Source organism: Sinocyclocheilus grahami, unplaced genomic scaffold (assembly GCF_001515645.1).
Source record: "Sinocyclocheilus grahami isolate Dianchi unplaced genomic scaffold, SAMN03320097.WGS_v1.1 scaffold198.1, whole genome shotgun sequence".
In the NCBI taxonomy this organism is placed as follows: Eukaryota; Metazoa; Chordata; class Actinopteri; order Cypriniformes; family Cyprinidae; genus Sinocyclocheilus; species Sinocyclocheilus grahami.
The window spans coordinates 58,859-77,453 of record NW_015505377.1 but is presented as its reverse complement, the minus strand read 5'-3'; the positions used below and the strand labels follow the sequence as shown (position 1 = coordinate 77,453).

General features: G+C 38.3%; 2 protein-coding genes across 3 annotated transcripts in view; one reads left to right on the top strand and one right to left on the bottom strand.

The window, feature by feature from the left end:
• The window catches only part of pdzd7b (PDZ domain containing 7b), a gene marked incomplete at its 5' end in the record, with an annotated part of 18,227 nt that extends 17,349 nt beyond the window's left edge, over positions 1 to 878 (top strand). Inside the window, 2 exons of the mRNA XM_016285536.1 lie at positions 115 to 588; positions 868 to 878. Coding sequence (XP_016141022.1) covers positions 115 to 588; positions 868 to 878 — 485 coding nt within the window. The remainder of the gene's footprint in view (positions 1 to 114; positions 589 to 867) is intronic.
• Positions 879 to 3,618: 2,740 nt separating this feature from the next.
• lzts2b (leucine zipper, putative tumor suppressor 2b) overlaps positions 3,619 to 18,595 on the bottom strand; it is a 22,470-nt gene continuing 7,493 nt past the window's right edge. The window contains exons 1-5 of one of the 2 annotated variants that reach the window (XM_016285494.1): positions 14,771 to 14,997; positions 7,923 to 8,351; positions 7,290 to 7,811; positions 6,705 to 6,974; positions 3,619 to 4,357 (exon numbers count right to left, since the gene is read on the bottom strand). In XM_016285494.1, coding sequence (XP_016140980.1) covers positions 3,755 to 4,357; positions 6,705 to 6,974; positions 7,290 to 7,811; positions 7,923 to 8,324 — 1,797 coding nt within the window. In that variant the 5' untranslated portion in view covers positions 8,325 to 8,351; positions 14,771 to 14,997 and the 3' untranslated portion in view covers positions 3,619 to 3,754. Of the gene's footprint in view, positions 4,358 to 6,704; positions 6,975 to 7,289; positions 7,812 to 7,922; positions 8,352 to 14,770; positions 14,998 to 18,595 lie in introns of those variants that run through there. The other variant, XM_016285493.1, reaches the window with a different exon arrangement.

Sequence of the window (18,595 nt, the reverse complement as noted above, 5' to 3'; positions counted from 1 at the left end):
AGATTACACAATCACAAACCGGTTCAGACTCATTGCTGGTTTTGTTGTGCGCTATTTATCAACGCACATTATTCCAAATGATAAATGGAAAGCGTGTGCCTCTCTCTGCCTCAGATCTGCACGGTGGATTTGAGCTTCACGCCGCAGAGGATCTTGAGAGACAGAATCAGCTTCTGGAAGATCTGGAGCAGCTGCGTCTGTCCTGCGGTCAAGACCAGAACGAGTCCAGAGCCTTCAGCCCGTTACTGGACGTTCCTTACGGTCATTCAGACTCATTAACCTCCTCCAGGACGTCTGTGCTGCTTCCCAACTGGCTGCTGACGGAGAACACGCGTCCAGACTCCGGCCAAACGCTGGAAGATGCTCTCAGCCGCAGGAACGGGCATTCAGAGAGGAGAGCAGATGTGCTGTTCACTGTAGTGGACGCGCCTCGACACAAGAGGCCGCTGCTCTCACAGGTCTTCGCTTCCCTGAAGAAGTCCCATAGTTCAACCGTGTCACCGGCGGTGGAGTCTGTATGTGAGAAACACACCCGTGAAGAGTTTGAGCTCACCACCGTCCACATCAGCAAGACCAAGCAGTCTCTGGGTATCCGCCATTTCATTCTTTTCAATGCATCTAAACGTGACCCTGGAGCACAAAAGCAGTCATAAGAGTCAATCTTGTGAAATTGAGATGTATGCATCATCTGAAAGCTGAATAAATGAGCTTTCCATTGATGTATGGTTTGTTAGGACAGGATAATGTTTGGAAAATCTGGAATCTGAGGGTGCAAAAAATCAAAGTATTGAGAAAATAGCCTTTAAAGTTGTTCAAATGAAGCTCTTAGCAAACAAAAATACTCTGTTACTTGTTTTCCGTGTAAAGATGTTTCCTAAAAGTCTCAAACCAGCGGTTCTCAACCTTTTTGACTTGAACACCTTCATTGTCCAACACAATATTCAAAGATCTCCGTGTCTGCTGTAATTCTGAGAAAGCTGCTTGTTTTCAATCTATATGAACAGAAACTGGGAGTGTTGATGTATTAAATTAACTATGATTCATTTTATGATTCCAGAAGAGGCAACATTATGATTCAGTATGACCTTAAGTTTTTTTAATGTTTAATATATAATGAAATTTTAGGTCATTCATACTAACGTCTTAGTCACAACAGCAGCAAAGAAAACAGCCGTAAAGGATTTAATTATATGGTAAAAGAGGTTGTGAAAATCTAAATTCATATTGAAACTAAATATTTTTATTAATGGAAATGTAGAAAATTATTTATAAAGATTATATTTAAAAATATTTTAATGTATTTTTCTCAGTTTTCTCAGTTTCTTAATATTTTTACAAATCTACCTCATAAAATAAAATAAAAAAAATATATAGGAAAAATAAAAATCCGCTTCAGCAAACTATAGCGAGCCCTTTTACATTACTATAAGGTTACAATTAACAACAGAGCCCAAACTTAAATTTAATTATTATTTTTAACTAATTAATCAACACTCGAAATAAAATTGTATGCAAACGTGTAAATTGCACTCAATGCAGTTTTTAAATTAACTTCTAAATTATAGTCTACAATTTCTATTTGTTGTTGTTGAAATATAATCATTTTCTATCATAACTTGCTTCATAAAAGATTTATTTAAATATACACTACAAGATTAAGACACCACTAACAGATAAAGCAAAATCTGAGTATATAGCCTAGTCTAATATTTAGCGAAATGCTCTTCTCTAGACTTGATTTCTCTAGCAACTGATGACTTGCCTGAGGTAGATGAAATGCTACGTGACGCTTTATTTACAAGCCGTTTTAATCTCCTTCCGCGAGCGAAACACTGAGCAGTTACGTGAGGCGTGAGATGTTCATTCATGTTTATTTCGCATTAAAGCTACTAGTAAAGAAGAAGGGATGCTGTTAGAACTGAAGTGTTTATACAGAGATCTGTCGCGCCAAAGCGGCATTTATTTTCTGAATTTCCTGAAAAATATTGAATTTGTTCGGTACACGTGCGTTCAGTACACGGGCCTAGTTTAATAAAAATGTCTTAACTGGATCTTCCAGTAATATCTGAAAATTGAGTCAACTGGTAGCACATCTAAGCTGTTTCACTTGGATGTTCTTCAACATTCTACTAACTTTATTTTTGCCGAAATATGACATTTAAACATATATTTTTAACTTTCTAAGAACATTAAAATGTCCAGTTTATGACATTATTTAAAGGTTATACAAATGTTTCTTACAACCTAAATTTTTACCCAAAATGTATCATCATTTGAAAGTTTATTCTCTATATTAAGAGTGTTATCTAAGTGTTACAAAAATGTTTCTCAAAACATTCTACTAATGAGTTTTTTACCCCAAAACAACATTTGAACGTTTATTTTTAATATTCTAAGAGCGTTACAAAAACGTTTCTTAGAACAAGAACATTGAGAATAATCTCAATGTTTTCTTAACGTTATGAGAATATATCAAACATATTAAAGTTCTAAAAACATTCCATAAACATTACTTTAAGAACGGTTTGTCCTAACAATTATCTAACTTAAAAAAAAACATTAGTGAAAGTTGTGTTTGTTAATTAGAATAAATCCTGGTTTAATTGCTCTGGTGACACGGAGTTATTACAAAGATCAGTAGTCAGAAATATTTGCTGCGGCCGATTAAGAACATAAATACTGAATAAAATACCAGTGAATGCGAGTCATTGCAGGTGTTTAATTACAAACGGCTCATAGGAACATTAAATATGCAGCACGAATAATATACAATGTATTGGCTTCATACAAATACTGTTAATTAAAAAATGACACCACCACCACAATCACCCACGAGATACAAGCAACGCTTTGGTCTAGTCACAGTGGCTTTTATATGTACGCGTCTATCTATATTGTTCAGTATTATGTGAGCGTATGTGTGCAGTAATGGGTTTATTTTGCTACTAATATAACAGTCAATAGCTTTTTTGAAAGAAGAGTTTCTATTCCTCACATTAGTGTTTAATAGTGCCGTGTTCAGCTCCTGTCAGAATTACTGCTGCTCATGTCCTCCCACTCTGAAAGGATTCGAGTTATGGATTATTATTGAACACCAATACGGATGCAGCTTTGTTGCGGTTGATGAGAGCAGAATACTTCATAAATGCACTATTGAAGAACAGAATCATTTTATTTTTTTACATGAGCAGCTTGAGTTTCTAACTTTGTAATTATGCGTTCAGCAAAGACATGAGCAGCGTTTACTAATCAGACGCTCAATTACAGTAATTCTGACACGATGTGATCGCAGGACAGCTGTGCTTCTGGACTCCTTTGTTTATGTGAGACTCGATGCTGATGTGCAGACAATTTTGGGATATCGCATAAAAAACTGATGGATGGAAAAGCCAAGATGCACAAAATATTAAAATGTGCATTAAAAAAAAACATGTGTGCTCGATTGAGATGGATACATTGACCCTTATGACTGGTTTTGTGCTCCAGGGTCACATTTAAGAAAAATTTTTATATATTAAATATATTTATATATAATAGAAATTAAATGAATATAAATATATACATGTAAATATTTTTAAAATATATACTGCATGTGTGTTTATTTATATAAATATTCACAGCACACGCACATTTCATACACAAAGTTATTTTGGATGCGATTAATTGTTTGACGGCACTATTTGAGAACAGAACTTAGTTGCATTTTACGCAGAGCACAATCTGAAAAGAGTGCGGCAGTAGACGATTACTTGTTTCAGATCTCGGTCGCAGCAATGTCGTCGAACGTGACTTCGTTTCCGCTGCTGTCGTCGTCCTGTTCTCGGGACTCCAGCTCGAGGCTGAGCTGACGGAGCGATCGCTCCAGATCTCGGTTCCTTTTGTACATCTGCACGTAGTTCTGCTGCAGCTGTGTCTGATATCGAATCACTTTATCCTTCTCCTCCTCCCAGCTCTTTCTCTCGCTCTTGAACACAGACGTCTGATCGGAGGAGTGCTGGCGTTCGTAAGCGAGCTCCGCCTTCAGGCGATCGATCTGCTGCTTTGAGGCTTTCAGTTCCTCGCTGTCGTCGGCACGCGAGGCGCTAAGGTCTTCCAGACGGCTTATTTTGTCCCGGAGCAGCTCGTTCTCGCTCTTGCGGCGCTGCAGTTCGTTCTCGCAGACCTCAAGCTCCAGCGTCCGTGTGTGTGAGGCCGTGTGCACCTCCTGCAGCTGACTCTGACACGTCTGCAGCTCGGCTCGAACCTCTCGCAGCTGTCCTCGTAACGTCACCAGCTCACCGACGCGCTGCGCTAGATCGGCCTGCAGGTCCTTCAGCTGCTGCTTCAGCAGTGAGATCTCTCCAGACTTCTGACACACCTGAGAGAGACGCAACAAGTTTAGAACCTAGTGCTGTACGATAAATCGCATTGAAATCACAATCACATCTTGTCAGTGAAGCACGGTTCTGTGATCAGTAGTAAATCTCCAGAAGAAATCCCTATAGCGTTAGCTGAATAAACAAGATTTAACTGCTTTCAGTGATTCAGCGCGACTAATAAACACAGGACTACGACAATATATGATTTATCGGAGTTCTTATTATTAGAATTTTCATTATAATATGTGAGCCTGGACCACAAAAGCAGTCTTACGTGTCAATTTTTTAAAAAGCTTTCCATTGATGCATGGTTTGTTAGGATAGGACAATATTTGAAAATCTGGAATCTGAGGGTGCAAAAAAATCTAAATATTGAGAAAATCATCTTTAAAGTTGTTCAAATGAAGTTCTTAGCAATGCATATTACTAATCAAACATTAAGTTTTGATATATTTATGGTAAGAAACTTACTAAATATCTTCACGGAACATGATCTTTACTTAATATCCTAATGATTTTTGGCATAAAAGAGAAATGTATAATTGTGACCCATACAATGTATTGTTGGCTATTGCTACAAATATCCCCCAGCGACTCAACACTGCTTTTGTGCTGCAGGGTCACATATAATAATGCAATGCTAATCGACATAACCTTTATCACTGCTTAAATACTATGAAATATGTTGCGTGCCTTATTCTGTGTAAGAAGCCACATCTCACAGAAGGATTTATTTCAACACTCAACTGATGTTATGAAGTGAGTTTGGAGTAAAAATGTTATTAAATGTGGTATTTTCACGTGCTTTCAGATGGAGCAGCATTTACTTCACAGAGCCGTAGTTCACCGAGAAGCTATGCAATCAGCTGTCATTATCGCAGAACGATTTCATAACTGCGTGATTTTATTTATATATATATATATATATATATATATGTATAAAATTAAAAAAAACATTTTTTTGCGTAGCTTGTCGGTGAACTACAGCGTACTCTGTGTAGTAGGTTGAAGTGTGAACCGTTTTAGTAGAGCCCCGGGTCATGCTCAGTCATAAGGTTTATTTATTTGTTTGTTTGCTTGTATATTTATTTTTGTGAAATGGTCTTTTGCGCTATCATCCAGGCACGTGCACACGTGGAACATGATCTTTACTTAATATCCTAATGATTTTTGGCATAAAAGAGAAATGTATAATTGTGACCCATACAATGTATTGTTGGCTATTGCTACAAATATCCCCCAGCGACTCAACACTGCTTTTGTGCTGCAGGGTCACATATAATAATGCAATGCTAATCGACATAACCTTTATCACTGCTTAAATACTATGAAATATGTTGCGTGCCTTATTCTGTGTAAGAAGCCACATCTCACAGAAGGATTTATTTCAACACTCAACTGATGTTATGAAGTGAGTTTGGAGTAAAAATGTTATTAAATGTGGTATTTTCACGTGCTTTCAGATGGAGCAGCATTTACTTCACCGAGAAGCTATGCAATCAGCTGTCATTATCGCAGAACGATTTCATAACTGCGTGATTTTATTTATATATATATACTCTGTGTAGTAGGTTGAAGTGTGAACCGTTTTAGTAGAGCCCCGGGTCATGCTCAGTCATAAGGTTTATTTATTTGTTTGTTTGCTTGTATATTTATTTTTGTGAAATGGTATTTTGTGCTATCGTCTATGCAAAGTTGATGCAATAAAGTAACATCATAGTTAACAATTACTTGTTTACATATATCTATGTACTGTATTTTATATGATTTATGTTCTAATTCAACATGCCATGGGAAGTCAATCTTAATATTTTCTTATATTGATATTGTTTATTTCTTATTCCTCAGGCAGTTCATCAGGCAATGTTGCGTACCTAATTCCGGTCCCTAGCTGGTCGATCGGTGCATCTCTATTATAAATATACTTTATCCTAATAAAAATACCCAAGATTGCTTTAAGAACACAAACCATATATTTTCACAATTGTATGTTTATTTTCTTCAAGTTTCCTCAATTAAAATGTCTCTATCTGCATTTTAATCAGCAATAACTGGATACCTTTGTCCATATTAGGGATTTCCTGGAGCGTCGTCAGTGCTATTACTTCTGCGACGCATAGGTGTAGTTTCTGCGCAAGAGCGCCCTCCAGCATGAATTAAAAAGTCATTATATTACGTGTGTACGCAGTAACGCTCACAACACCCTAATTTTGGATAAAAATAGGAAAGATGCTTTTCTCTAAAGAAACAGGATTCCCTGAATTATCGTCATTGATATCGTTATCGCAATAAATACCAGAAATATTGATATTTTAATATTATCTCTAATATCCTGTGACTCCTCACCTCCCACTTGGTCTCCTCGAGTCTGGGCCCCAGCTGCGTGTGCTCTCGTTCGTAGGAGGCGCAGCGCTCCTCGAGCCTCTGGCGCTCCTGCAGGAGCTGCGTCATGTCCTCCTGCTGCTTCTTCTTCTCCTGCTGCAGCTGAAACACCTGGAGCTGCAGGAGCTGCTGCTCGCGCTGCGCTTTATGAGACGCCTTCTGCATCTTAGCCGCACACGTCTGTCTGAACTCCTCCATCTCCAGCTCCGTGCGCTTTTGACGCTCCTCGTACACCTGCACAAACACACACAAAGTTTAGCATCTGCTAAAAATTAGCGTGCAATTTTTAGTTTGTATGTTAAAGGTTTAGTTCACCCAAAGATGATAATTCTGTCATTAATTACCTGGGAACATTTCAGTTGCATTGCTGTCTATGGAGGGTCAGAGAGCTCTCGGATTTCATCAAAAATATCTTATAATTTGTGTTCTGAAGATGAACGAAGGTGTTACAGGTTTGGAACGACATGAAGGGTGAGTAATTAATGACAGAATTTAAATTTTTGGGTGAACTAACCCTTCAAGTCGAGATGAAGCATGCCTCTCACACACCTGACAGATGGCTGCTTCGTTCTCGTCCAGGTTTTCCCCGAGCTGCTGCAGCTCCAGGTCTCGCTCCCTCAGTTTGCCCTCCAGGTCTCTGACGATGGCCTCGTAGGTCTCGATGGGCGGCGGGGACAGTGGGTCGGTCAGCAGGGGGCCGTGGCCGCTCAGGGAGCCCGTGCTCTTGCTGGACGAGGAGCGGCCGCTGTCGGAGTTGGAGTGTCCGTGATGTTTGCTCGCCTCGCTCTGGCTCGGCCCATTACACACCGGCAGGTTGGTTAAGGAGTTGCGCGCCGTGTCCGTCATCGTAAACGACTGGCTGAACAAAGCGTTGCGAGCGCCGCTGTAAGAGCTGCGCCGTTCCGTCGTCACGGGCGAGATGTCTTCATCTTCTGGAGAACACATGCTGAGGTTTCCTTGGCTTCCCGACAGACCGGCGCCGAGCCGCGGGGACAGATACTGCATGCCGTTACGGCTCCTAGGGACCACGGGTTTGAAGGCAGTGGGTCTAATTATGGCCTGCTGAATGTTCTGAGAGAAACGAACATCAGAAATCATGATGCATCTATCTTCTAGTCTGTAAAAATATTTTACATTTTAATTAATTCAATTAATTTTATTAATCTGTAATCCTGTACTCACTCTTTCTAATTGTCCAGACACTGCAACCAGTCTCGGAGGACCGTCCACACAAGTCGAACCCACATACAAATGATTATCGTTCCAGTCTCTTATCAAGTCCTCATGTGAATATGAGCGAGCACCGAAGTCCTTGGCTCTGCCGGCGACGTTCCTCCTCTTGCTGGACGGAGTCCGACTTCCCTGTGAGGTTTCGGACAGCAGGCGTCCGGAGCCTGGCGTGCCCTTGCGGAATCTGGTGCTGACCTCTATGTTTGCGCGGTCAGGATAAATGACGTGACTCTGCATCATGCTGCTGACGGCACCCATCGCTCCCATCAGAGGCGGCGAGGCGGGATGGAGACGCGGGTCCAGGCCTGGTCCCGGATGGTCAATGGACACGGGCAGAGACTGGACCAGCGCCATGACCGATGACACGCGAACTCAGAAAACCTGCACGGAGAAGAAGAGAAACCATGAGCATCATAACGGAGGTGGAGTGTGTGGTAACGGTGGTGGAGACCAGGGTTCCTCAGTTAGTTTTCACTGAGGGTTCAATTCTGCCAACAATACCAAGCCAAGGGCCACTGACCATGTTAGGACCAAAATGTTTGCTGCTTGTTGTTGTTGTTGTTGTTGTTGTTAAGAGTCACGAGATAAATATTCAGATTTTTCCCCCTAGTAGTTGGTTTTATTCAAACAATTATGAACATTTTTGTATTCAAATAGAGAAACCTACCTAAAGAACTTAGCCTGTTAAATATATATAAAAAAAAACAATGAACAAACAAAAAATGCCATGCAGGTCAACTGTTCCTGCTCATCTGGATCTCTTCTCTCCACTCTCCCTAATTGCAGATTCCAATGATTAGATCTGTCAGCATTAATATTTTTATACTCAAACTGTAACACCGTGTCCCAACCAGACGCGACGTGATAAAATGTATCTTTTTCCATGTAGTTTTTGTCAGTGTTGAGGTTAATGCATCACAAGTAACATGATGACTTGTATGATTAGCTCTATGTGAGCATGCATTTACTCCTCTCACCTGCACAAAAACAGATTCAGTATACTTCCAAAGGAATAAAGAATGGTGAAATGCAAACTCCGAATATGACGCAAATCTGCAAAACTTAAATGGTTAATAACGCAAATATCCTTTATGTATTTAATCCCATTTTATTAACCGATGTCTTTGCTGCTGAGCTTTGATTATCAAATTCAATCATACTAATAAGCAAAAATTACTTTACCATTTGTGCTTCATTTTTTTTTATGGCTGACGAGTGTTGAACTTTCTTCTGCATTCTGCTGTACAGATGTTTACTTTTCCTTCAGCCTGAGGTTTATTCATTTCACTTTTTGTTGTGACAGGGCTTTTACATTTACCAAAAATAGAACTTTATATATTAAAAACAAACAAGCCAGCCCAGCCCAGATTTGAAAAGTAACACAAAAGTAACGTAACGCATTACTTTCCATAAAAAGTAACGTAATTATGTACGAGTAACGCAATATTGTAATGCATTACTTTTAAAAGTGACTTTTTACCGAACACTGGTTTTTGTCCTATCCACCCGCGACAGCTGCAAGCGACAGGGAATTCTATTTTCGAAACCATTTCTATTTTCTGTGACGTCGCGGCTGGAACAACATACAAACTATGACAGTGATGATTACTCGGTACATCATTACTCCGGTAATGATTATGTGATTTATTCAATGTTACAAGTTTCTAATCTGAGTTTGAATATTATTTTGCGTGACCTTTATAGCCATACTGAAAGCAACAATAGATATTTTACCTCAGATCTTCAAAATGAATTAAAGCAAACTTGTGGTACGTTAAAATTGTTAACTCAATGTGAACAACACTTGTATTCCATAACAAAGATGGTATCACTCACTCACTCAAAATTGTTCAGTTTATTCACATTTCGAATCGTCTGTTTTCCATCTCCACTATTCTTTTCGTCACACTTGCCGTGTTTTACACCGGACACAACATTTGTCATGCCATGTGCGCTGCATCCAGTATTGACAGCATCGCTGATTATAATGGGTTCTATTGTATTTTGTCACTGTTTGATGCTGTGTTAGAATTTTCATGCCACATTGTTTGAAATTCGCACAGGCCAAACATTTTTCTTTGAGGAACCCTGGTGTAGACTCATTCAAAACAACAGTCCTGCTGGTCTTCTCATCAGGATTCATGCAGCATATGGGACTAATCTAGATTAGAGAAATTAATCACGGTTTGATCTGCCTTGACAGTTTAAAACAATACAGTCACTAAAGCTGATTAAATAACCGTTCATAACATCTGTGTGTTTCCTTTGCTTTAACCAGAATGTTGAAGAAACCGCAATCGCAGCCCATTTCGGAGCTGCACAATTAATACACAGCTCTGTCATGAAACCCTAGACTGCACAGGCTGATAGGCCATAACTCAATCTGATATACTAACATCATTATTCACATGGCACAGCTGATTGGGTTCTTTTCACATCAGCAGCCAATGAGCTTGCTGCTTAACACGCTTGAGAAACCCTCCACCTCCCCAGCTCCACCTGTATAGATCTGCTTCAGGCTATTTGACATATAGTGGAGTTATTTCATATGTTATATGTGCAGCAGCAGTATTTCCATGTCTGTGGATGTATTGGCAAGTCTTAGTAAGTCTCAGTACTTGCGTAGCAGATCTATTCTGCTAAAACCAAACACATTAACGTTATCAAGTATATCACCATGCTGCCATGACAGAAATGACTGTTTTTAAACAGGTTAAACAAGTTTCAAATGCTTCTTACAAAGACAGATGGGCAGATACAGCCCAAACTCATTAGTTTAGTCATTAGTCCATTTTAGTCTGAGCCAGTTGGGCTGTTCATACTGATTATGATTTCTTCAAATTAGACATTTGCCATTTAACCAACAGCCTGCCCGGCCTAGAAAGTCATTTCAGAGGTAGAGCAAGTTAAGGTCAAGCATGTGCACTAATGCAGGGCTCAACATTAAGCCTTCACATGTGCTAAATAGATCATTCATTTGTCCACGTAAAAAAAAGTTGCTTGTCTGGACGTTATCAAGTATATCACCATGCTGCCATGACAGAAATGACTGTTTTTAAACAGGTTAAACAAGTTTCAAATGCTTCTTACAAAGACAGATGGGCAGATACAGCCCAAACTCATTAGTTTAGTCATTAGTCCATTTTAGTCTGAGCCAGTTGGGCTGTTCATACTGATTATGATTTCTTCAAATTAGACATTTGCCATTTAACCAACAGCCTGCCCGGCCTAGAAAGTCATTTCAGAGGTAGAGCAAGTTAAGGTCAAGCATGTGCACTAATGCAGGGCTCAACATTAAGCCTTCACATGTGCTAAATAGGTAATTCATTTGTGCACGTAAAAAAAAGTTGCTTTTTAAATTATTAATTATTTTAAATTATTTTATCATTTGTGTGGTGTAAATGTAATTTATTCTGAAGCAATATTCCCATCAGAATTCTATCAGCTCTTCCACAAATATTCTTTATGAATGGCTCACTGAATCAATCAGTACATTTACATGGACAACAATATTCCGATTTTAAAATGATTAAGACAATACTCTGATTAAGAATCTACCATGTAAACAGATTTTTGATTCGCTTAATCCGGCTAAAGTCATACTCGAAGTAAACACAAATCAAATAAAGACATGTGGAGTATTCTTATTTTAGTCGCATTATTGAAGTGCAGTACAGATTATTAATCACACTATTACCGTCGTGTAGGACTTTTCGCAGCATTTTGCGACAGGATACACACACGGCAGTGCTCAACCGTTTGACGGCAAACAAAAGAGCTTCAATACCGCCGTCGTCTGTTTGCACATATAGCATGAGAAATAATTAACTGCACTTGAAGCTTTCGTCAAATTAAAAGTGAAACACCCAAAACTGTATATGGCATCATAACGAAGACAAACCATATGTTTATATGTGAAATTCTAAGTTGGACGTCGGATGGCATTGCGTGGGGACGTAATGACGTGTGCCATTAATCCATCTATACTATAACATGTAAAACAGGAACATGAAAGGCATATTCTAAATGCAACTCATGTTAACACCTAAATCATAATATTGTCTTATTTAGAATAAGGTAAATAACTGTTAACATGTTAACGTAGTCATTGACTCACCCGATTCATTCAAATATGCTGAATCATTAAAGGTAGGGCTGGCGATTCTGGAGAGGCTAACAATAGCAAGCTAGCTTTGAAAGCATAAGATCCCACCCTCCCTGCAAATCACTCTCCAAAGCCACGCCTCCTCAAAAACACATGACCGTGCACAGGATAACCAGCCACACGATGAGAGACGGCATCAACGCTGTCAGATTAGCTCCGGTCTCATTCAGCGGTGAGAAAACATTACAGTACAAAGCGCAGAATATTACAGTAGCAACACCTTCCATTCTCGCTCGGTCTGCAGTAGCGTAGTGGACCGCGCTGATGGTGTATCATGTATGTAAATGCATACGTTGACAGGCAGGTAGGACAGCCTATTTTAGCCCTCGGGATTGAGGAATCTGACTGAACGAACATTTTATGGTCCTACGCCTTCCACAGATGATACAAACGCATATAAATAAATTTAGAGCACTTATCTTAATGATTGCTGTTGGGATGTGAAGAGACTTTTAACCGGCATAAAACATTTTTCTGAACCAAATCATCTACCCTGCCTTTATAATCTTCACATGTGCTTGTACTTCAGACAATCGGTCATTCACTTGTCCAAGTAAAGACGTTGCTGGTCCGGAAAGAAAATTTGATTTTTGTTGTTGTTGTCTCAATATAATTTATTCTAAAGCAACATTCCATCAGCGTTCTATCAGCACTTACTTAAATATTCTTTATGAATGGCTCACTGAATCATTGACTTGATTGACCCGATTCGTTCAAAAACACTGAATCATTAAGTAACGAATCACTACTGTCTACACGACCTTTCTGTCATAATCAGTCATCATTTACACTGAATCTAATAAAATATTAATCATTCTCCCTAGTAATTTTGTTACGTACATCTTAATCTGGCTACTGAACTTCAAGCATCAAATTTAAGACTATGATTTTCAGAACTGGAACATTCTTACAGGTGTTTGTTCGTTCACAATGAGGCATAAAGTACTTTTCCAGACCCTTCACCATCTCTGTTCCTCTGCGGTGGAATGAACTCCAACCTCCATATAACCATTTTAGACCATCATAACCTTCAAACAGCTGAAGACAGGAGCACTAAACTAACTACAACGACTCCTATTTAAATATGAAAAATGAATCTGTAGCTTCCTCTTCTGCTCCGGTTTGTGTACTAATCTAGTTTATTCTTTAATCTCGTCATCGTGCACTATAAATAATGGCTTGTTCCTCATTTGTAAGTCACTTTGCATAAATGAATAAATGCAAAAGTAACCTGGTTGATGTTCAGTGTTTGGAAACCCTATGGTGCTGCTTTGGCCAAATGCATCATGCAGCTTTATGCAGGATCACTGATCCAGATCACTTCCTGAACTACACCGATCTCCTTCAGTGTTTTCAGCTAAACATCATGCTGCAGGACGGCGTGGTTTTCATTGTTTTGAGACACTGAAAGCTCTGTGTGCAGCAGAAACACAAGCCTTTCAGTGGAAACAGCGGTTTCTCCAGTAACGGCTGTAAACACAGCAGCTCCGCTCATGAACGCTACTTTATCAGATAAAAATGCCATCTAAACTATTCTGAAGACAGTCGGGTCCCTTCAGAGACACATTCATATAAAACACCTGCGACGCGTTATGATTTTGAAACGTGCAGCGCTCATGTTTATTCAACGAAGTCAAACGCCACAAATACATCAATGTATGGGAAACACTGGTAATGTATATCGAAATATTGGAAATGTGTTTAAAAATCATATCACCGTTATTGAAAAACATTATATCGCGATACATATTGATATTGAATTATTGTCCAGCCCTAATCATCACATTACGGAAGTCACATGAGTTGCCTTACATTGACCTTTAAATCTCTAGCTTCTCAAATATTTATCCTGATTTTTTTTTTTTTTTAAATCTAGTAAGTTCGTGTGTCTCTAGAGTTTAAATCTCAGTGTCTCAAACTCTGCTCAGATTTGTATGTATGCAATCAAAACTCAGAGATCTCAATACCCCAGGGAGAACGTTTAGATTATGAAAGCATTGCTGGAACATTGTTTTGAAATGTTTCTAAACCACTAAAATGTCAAATTTTGTTATTTAAAGGTTACAAAGATTTCATACAACATTCTACGAACTTGTTCACCCAAAATGTTATTTGAACCTAAAATGTCCAGTTTTCTTGTCATGATTAGAACATTATTTAAAGGTTACAAAAATTATTCTTAGGACGTTCAAGTACAAATAACAAGGACATTTTGAGAATGTTTTCTCAAAGTTATAAGAATGTTCAACAAGTTCAAATAACATCAAGACACTCTCAACATGATAAGAACATGTATCAAATATTATTAAAGTACAAGAATGTTCCATAAACACGTTGTCCTAACTTTTATATAATTGTTTAAAAACATTACTGAAGGTTGTGAAAACATTCCTTGTTAGCAGGGATGAGCTCAAGACATTTTATGATTTTATATCTCTACACTCTCCTGTACAACAGCCATAGACTCGTCTGTTAATATTTCATTTAGTCTCTGAGCAAATGAAGCAAATTTTCTCTTTAGGGAGAAAATGGTTTTAAGATTGTACTCGTGGTCTCTTAATGCCTGACAAACAATGACACAGTTTCACACACACACACACACACACACACACACACAGTTCTGTTAGTCACATACCTAATGTTAAATCCTGCATGTCGTTGGGTTTTGTGTCACTGATGTTGATGCATCTGTGTCCCTCAGTCGCTTCACTTCCACTGAAGTACTTCAGTCTCGCTCTGTCTCAGTGTGTGAGTGTGTGTGTGTGTGCGCGCACGCACGTCCCTGAGGGAAACTCGTTTCTCTCTGCGTGTAAAATGTAGCTCAGTCTCCATCCCGGAGAGATCAGCGCTCGTTCTCGAACCCCTCCTAGTGCTCATGATCTTCCTCTCTGTACAGCTGATTTACAGCTGAAATAGAATTTTTTAAATTCTGTTTATTTCTGTGAAGCTGTTATAGAATAATCTGTCTTATACAAAGCACTACAGAAATAAATGTCACTTGACTAATGATGCAACTAAATAAAATGTTAATATTACTAGCTGAAGTACAAAAAGAAAAGTCCAGTTTTTTTTTTTTTATGTTTTAGAAATATTTTTTCCTGTTAACGGGAACATTCCATTGTATCATTTTGCAATTATGAGACTGTTACTTTTAAATGTTTCAAAAGTTGTAACTTATGAACTCAAAAAGTTTCCAAAGTTGTTTCAAATGTTGCAACATTTAAAAATGTTAGTTGAATGTTCAACTGAAACGTTTCAGGAAAAACATTCCATGAATAATAGATCTCTGAACAAACGTTCCATTAATGTTGCTGGAAGAACATTTGTTCGTAACCTGCCACAACGTTCGGAGAACATTCCCTGGTATCTGGGTATTTAATGCTGTTCACTTGCGATCGGATCAGCTGAGACGGATGTTAATAGCAGGTGTGAACGGGAGCCTCATCGGCTTTATCGGCTTCAGTTTTTAGACGAGCTGCTACTAATTTTACTTTCTTGTAAAGTATTCTGGGCCACAGATCTGTGTGGGGATATACGAGCATCACAAATAGCTCAACGTGGAGAATCTGAGATCGCTGATCATCTGCTTTCACCGCAGGAAATTCACCAACATGAGGTCTAGACGTCTACTATATGAACACAGGAACACATTGTATGTCAACAAACCAAAAGAAACGAGTCAGACGAACCTGAAATCAGCCAATTAGTTGACTATAGCGTGCATATCATTTGCATTCAAATACAGTGACGCTTGAGCAAATATTAATTCCAAACACTCAGAATGACAGCGATGAATGCAAACACATTAAATACATCATCATCTCTCTTCACACACACTTCCAGAGCAAAGTTTTGAATGAGCGTGCTGTGCTGGTATATATAGGCTAGTGTAAGTAGGCTACAGCGTGCCGTGTGTGTGTCTCTCTCAGGTCCTGTAACTGGGTCACACTGGACACGGTTAAATTGGTTCTACAGGCAGAACGAAGCAAAGAGGTCCAAGTTCCAGCGAAGAGAACAGAACAACACGAGACGAGAAAATATAATCAGGATCAGCTCCAAAAACACACACACACACACACCCCTTCAGTCAACATGCGTCCACACACACACACACACTCTCTCTCTCTCTCTCTCTCTCTCTCTCTCTCTATCAGGACATCTTTCCTCTTCGTGCATATGATGCACCTGCACGTAATGTTATGCTTTATTAACACAAGCTTTGACTTACAGCAAATATACAATCATGTCATTCATACAAGAGACAAAATATACTGGTTGGACCCCACTGACTTTCAAACTAGCTGAAGAAAGTCATGCAGGTTTGGAACAACATGGGGAGCTTTTGTTTTTTGGGTGAACTATTCATTTAAACTTGTGTGTACAGTGTTATTAAGTTGTTATTAATTGCATAAATCATCCCATCAGTCCTCGGGTCAGCAGATTCAGTAGGACGTTAAATCCTGCAGGAGCTGCTGTTATACAAGCGCTGATGGATGACACTGGGATCTGCTGCGAGGAGATGAAAAGTGCTCCTACGTTTGATCAGCAACATGTTTATGATCAGATTTCACAGAATGAGGCCATTCAAAATATATTCTGATACAAGCACAAGATATTCTGGGTCAAGGGCTGATTTCTCAAGAAAAAAAAAGACTCCATTAGGACTAAACTTGGACTGAACAACCGGATGAGTATTAGATTTAGGACTGCAAGAACTAATTGATCAAAAATCAATCATAAAAAATGCCGATGAACCTATAGTGTAAAAAAATTATTTTTTGAGTCCATGTAGCCTACTGGAGTATGTTTGACAAGAAAATACTATTTCAATCTTTCTACTGCTATTTCATGTTTAATTCGATGTGTTACTTGCAGTTCCTTTGTAAATATTTGTGCAATTTCTTTGCAATTTCTACAATTGACCAAGGTATTTGCAACACCAAGGTGATGGGTTCAATTCCCAGGGAACGCAGGAACTGATCAAATGTAGACCTTAAATGCAATGCAAATTGCTTTTTATAAAAGCATCTACCAAATGAAAATAAATGCATGAACTGGGGGGAAAAACTTAGCTTAAATGCAATGTGAGTTGCTTTTCTCCAAAGCATCTACTTAACATTTCCTCAATTAGTTGTAAAATTTACTAGCAATTTTTGAGTAAAAATTGTTTCAAAGCAAGCTCTTCAACAAACTTATTTCAGTGTAGTTAATGAATGACAATAATGAAATGCATCTGGTGTATATAGGTGTTTCTGACATGGTTGCAACGCCAAGGTGATGGGTTCAATTCCCAGGGAATGCAGGAACTGATCCAATGTATAGTTTTAAAGCAATGCATGTTGTTTTGGATAAAAGCATCTGGCAAATGAATAAATGTAAGTCATGCATTTCAATTGCATGAAGGGAGAAAAGAGATGAACTGAACTAAAAAAAAATACAGATATAGCTTAAATGCAGTGTAAGTTGCTTTGGATAAAAGCATCAGCCAAATGCATTAATGAAATGTATTTCTAAGGAAAAATGGTGAAATTATTATTATGATTATGTTGTGTTCAAACTTGTATGTTGTTATTTGTTCTGTGGAACATAAAAAGAGTGTTAAAGAAATGTAATGTCTGTCAAGCTCCAAAAAGGGCAGAAAAAATTATAAAAGCATAATAAAAAGTACAATAATTCATAAGCCAAAGCCTCTGAAACCATTAGTCCTTTATTAGTGTCCTAAAGAAAAAAAGAAAAAAAATTCCTTTAAAGAAAAATTATTAACAAAAGGATGCTAAGATTAAATTTTGTAGAAGCTGATGTGATGTTGAAGTGTTTCTAACAAATAGTATTTATTTATTTTTTATTTAATTATTATATTTGTTTGTTATGTTCATAAGTAAAATGGCTATGATTGAACAATTTAAAAATGACATTAAAATGTATCTGGAAACTATATCTAAACGTAAAAACTTGTTTTCTGTCATTTTCACACCCGACTTGTTTGGTTACCTATGGACTCTGGTTTGTACAATATGCTTGGCTTCAGAAAAATAAATAAACACTACAAAAATAAAAAACATTTGATGTCAAACCTGTCACAATAATTGAGGTGCATGTGTGTTTGTATATGTGAAAGAATAATAATACAATTTTCAATGAGTGTTCCTCACACAAAGCATTGTATGACTTTAAATAGACTTGAAATCTAGTGCATGAGCCATGCTGAGACACTTTCATGATGCTTTTATTCTGCTTTTTCATCATTTGTAAAGGCTGAGTGAGTCTTTGGTCACTGTCTGTGAAGATCATGTTTACTGAACATCTTTAATGTTCCACTAACAAAACAACAATCCCACAATCTTCATGTTCGGCTGAATTACTGTATCTCTCTCTCTCACAGTGTTTAGATAAACGGCTGGACTTTGCTTTTGTCTAAGCTGAAATCTGATGAGAATCAATCACAACAGAGACCTTTAAC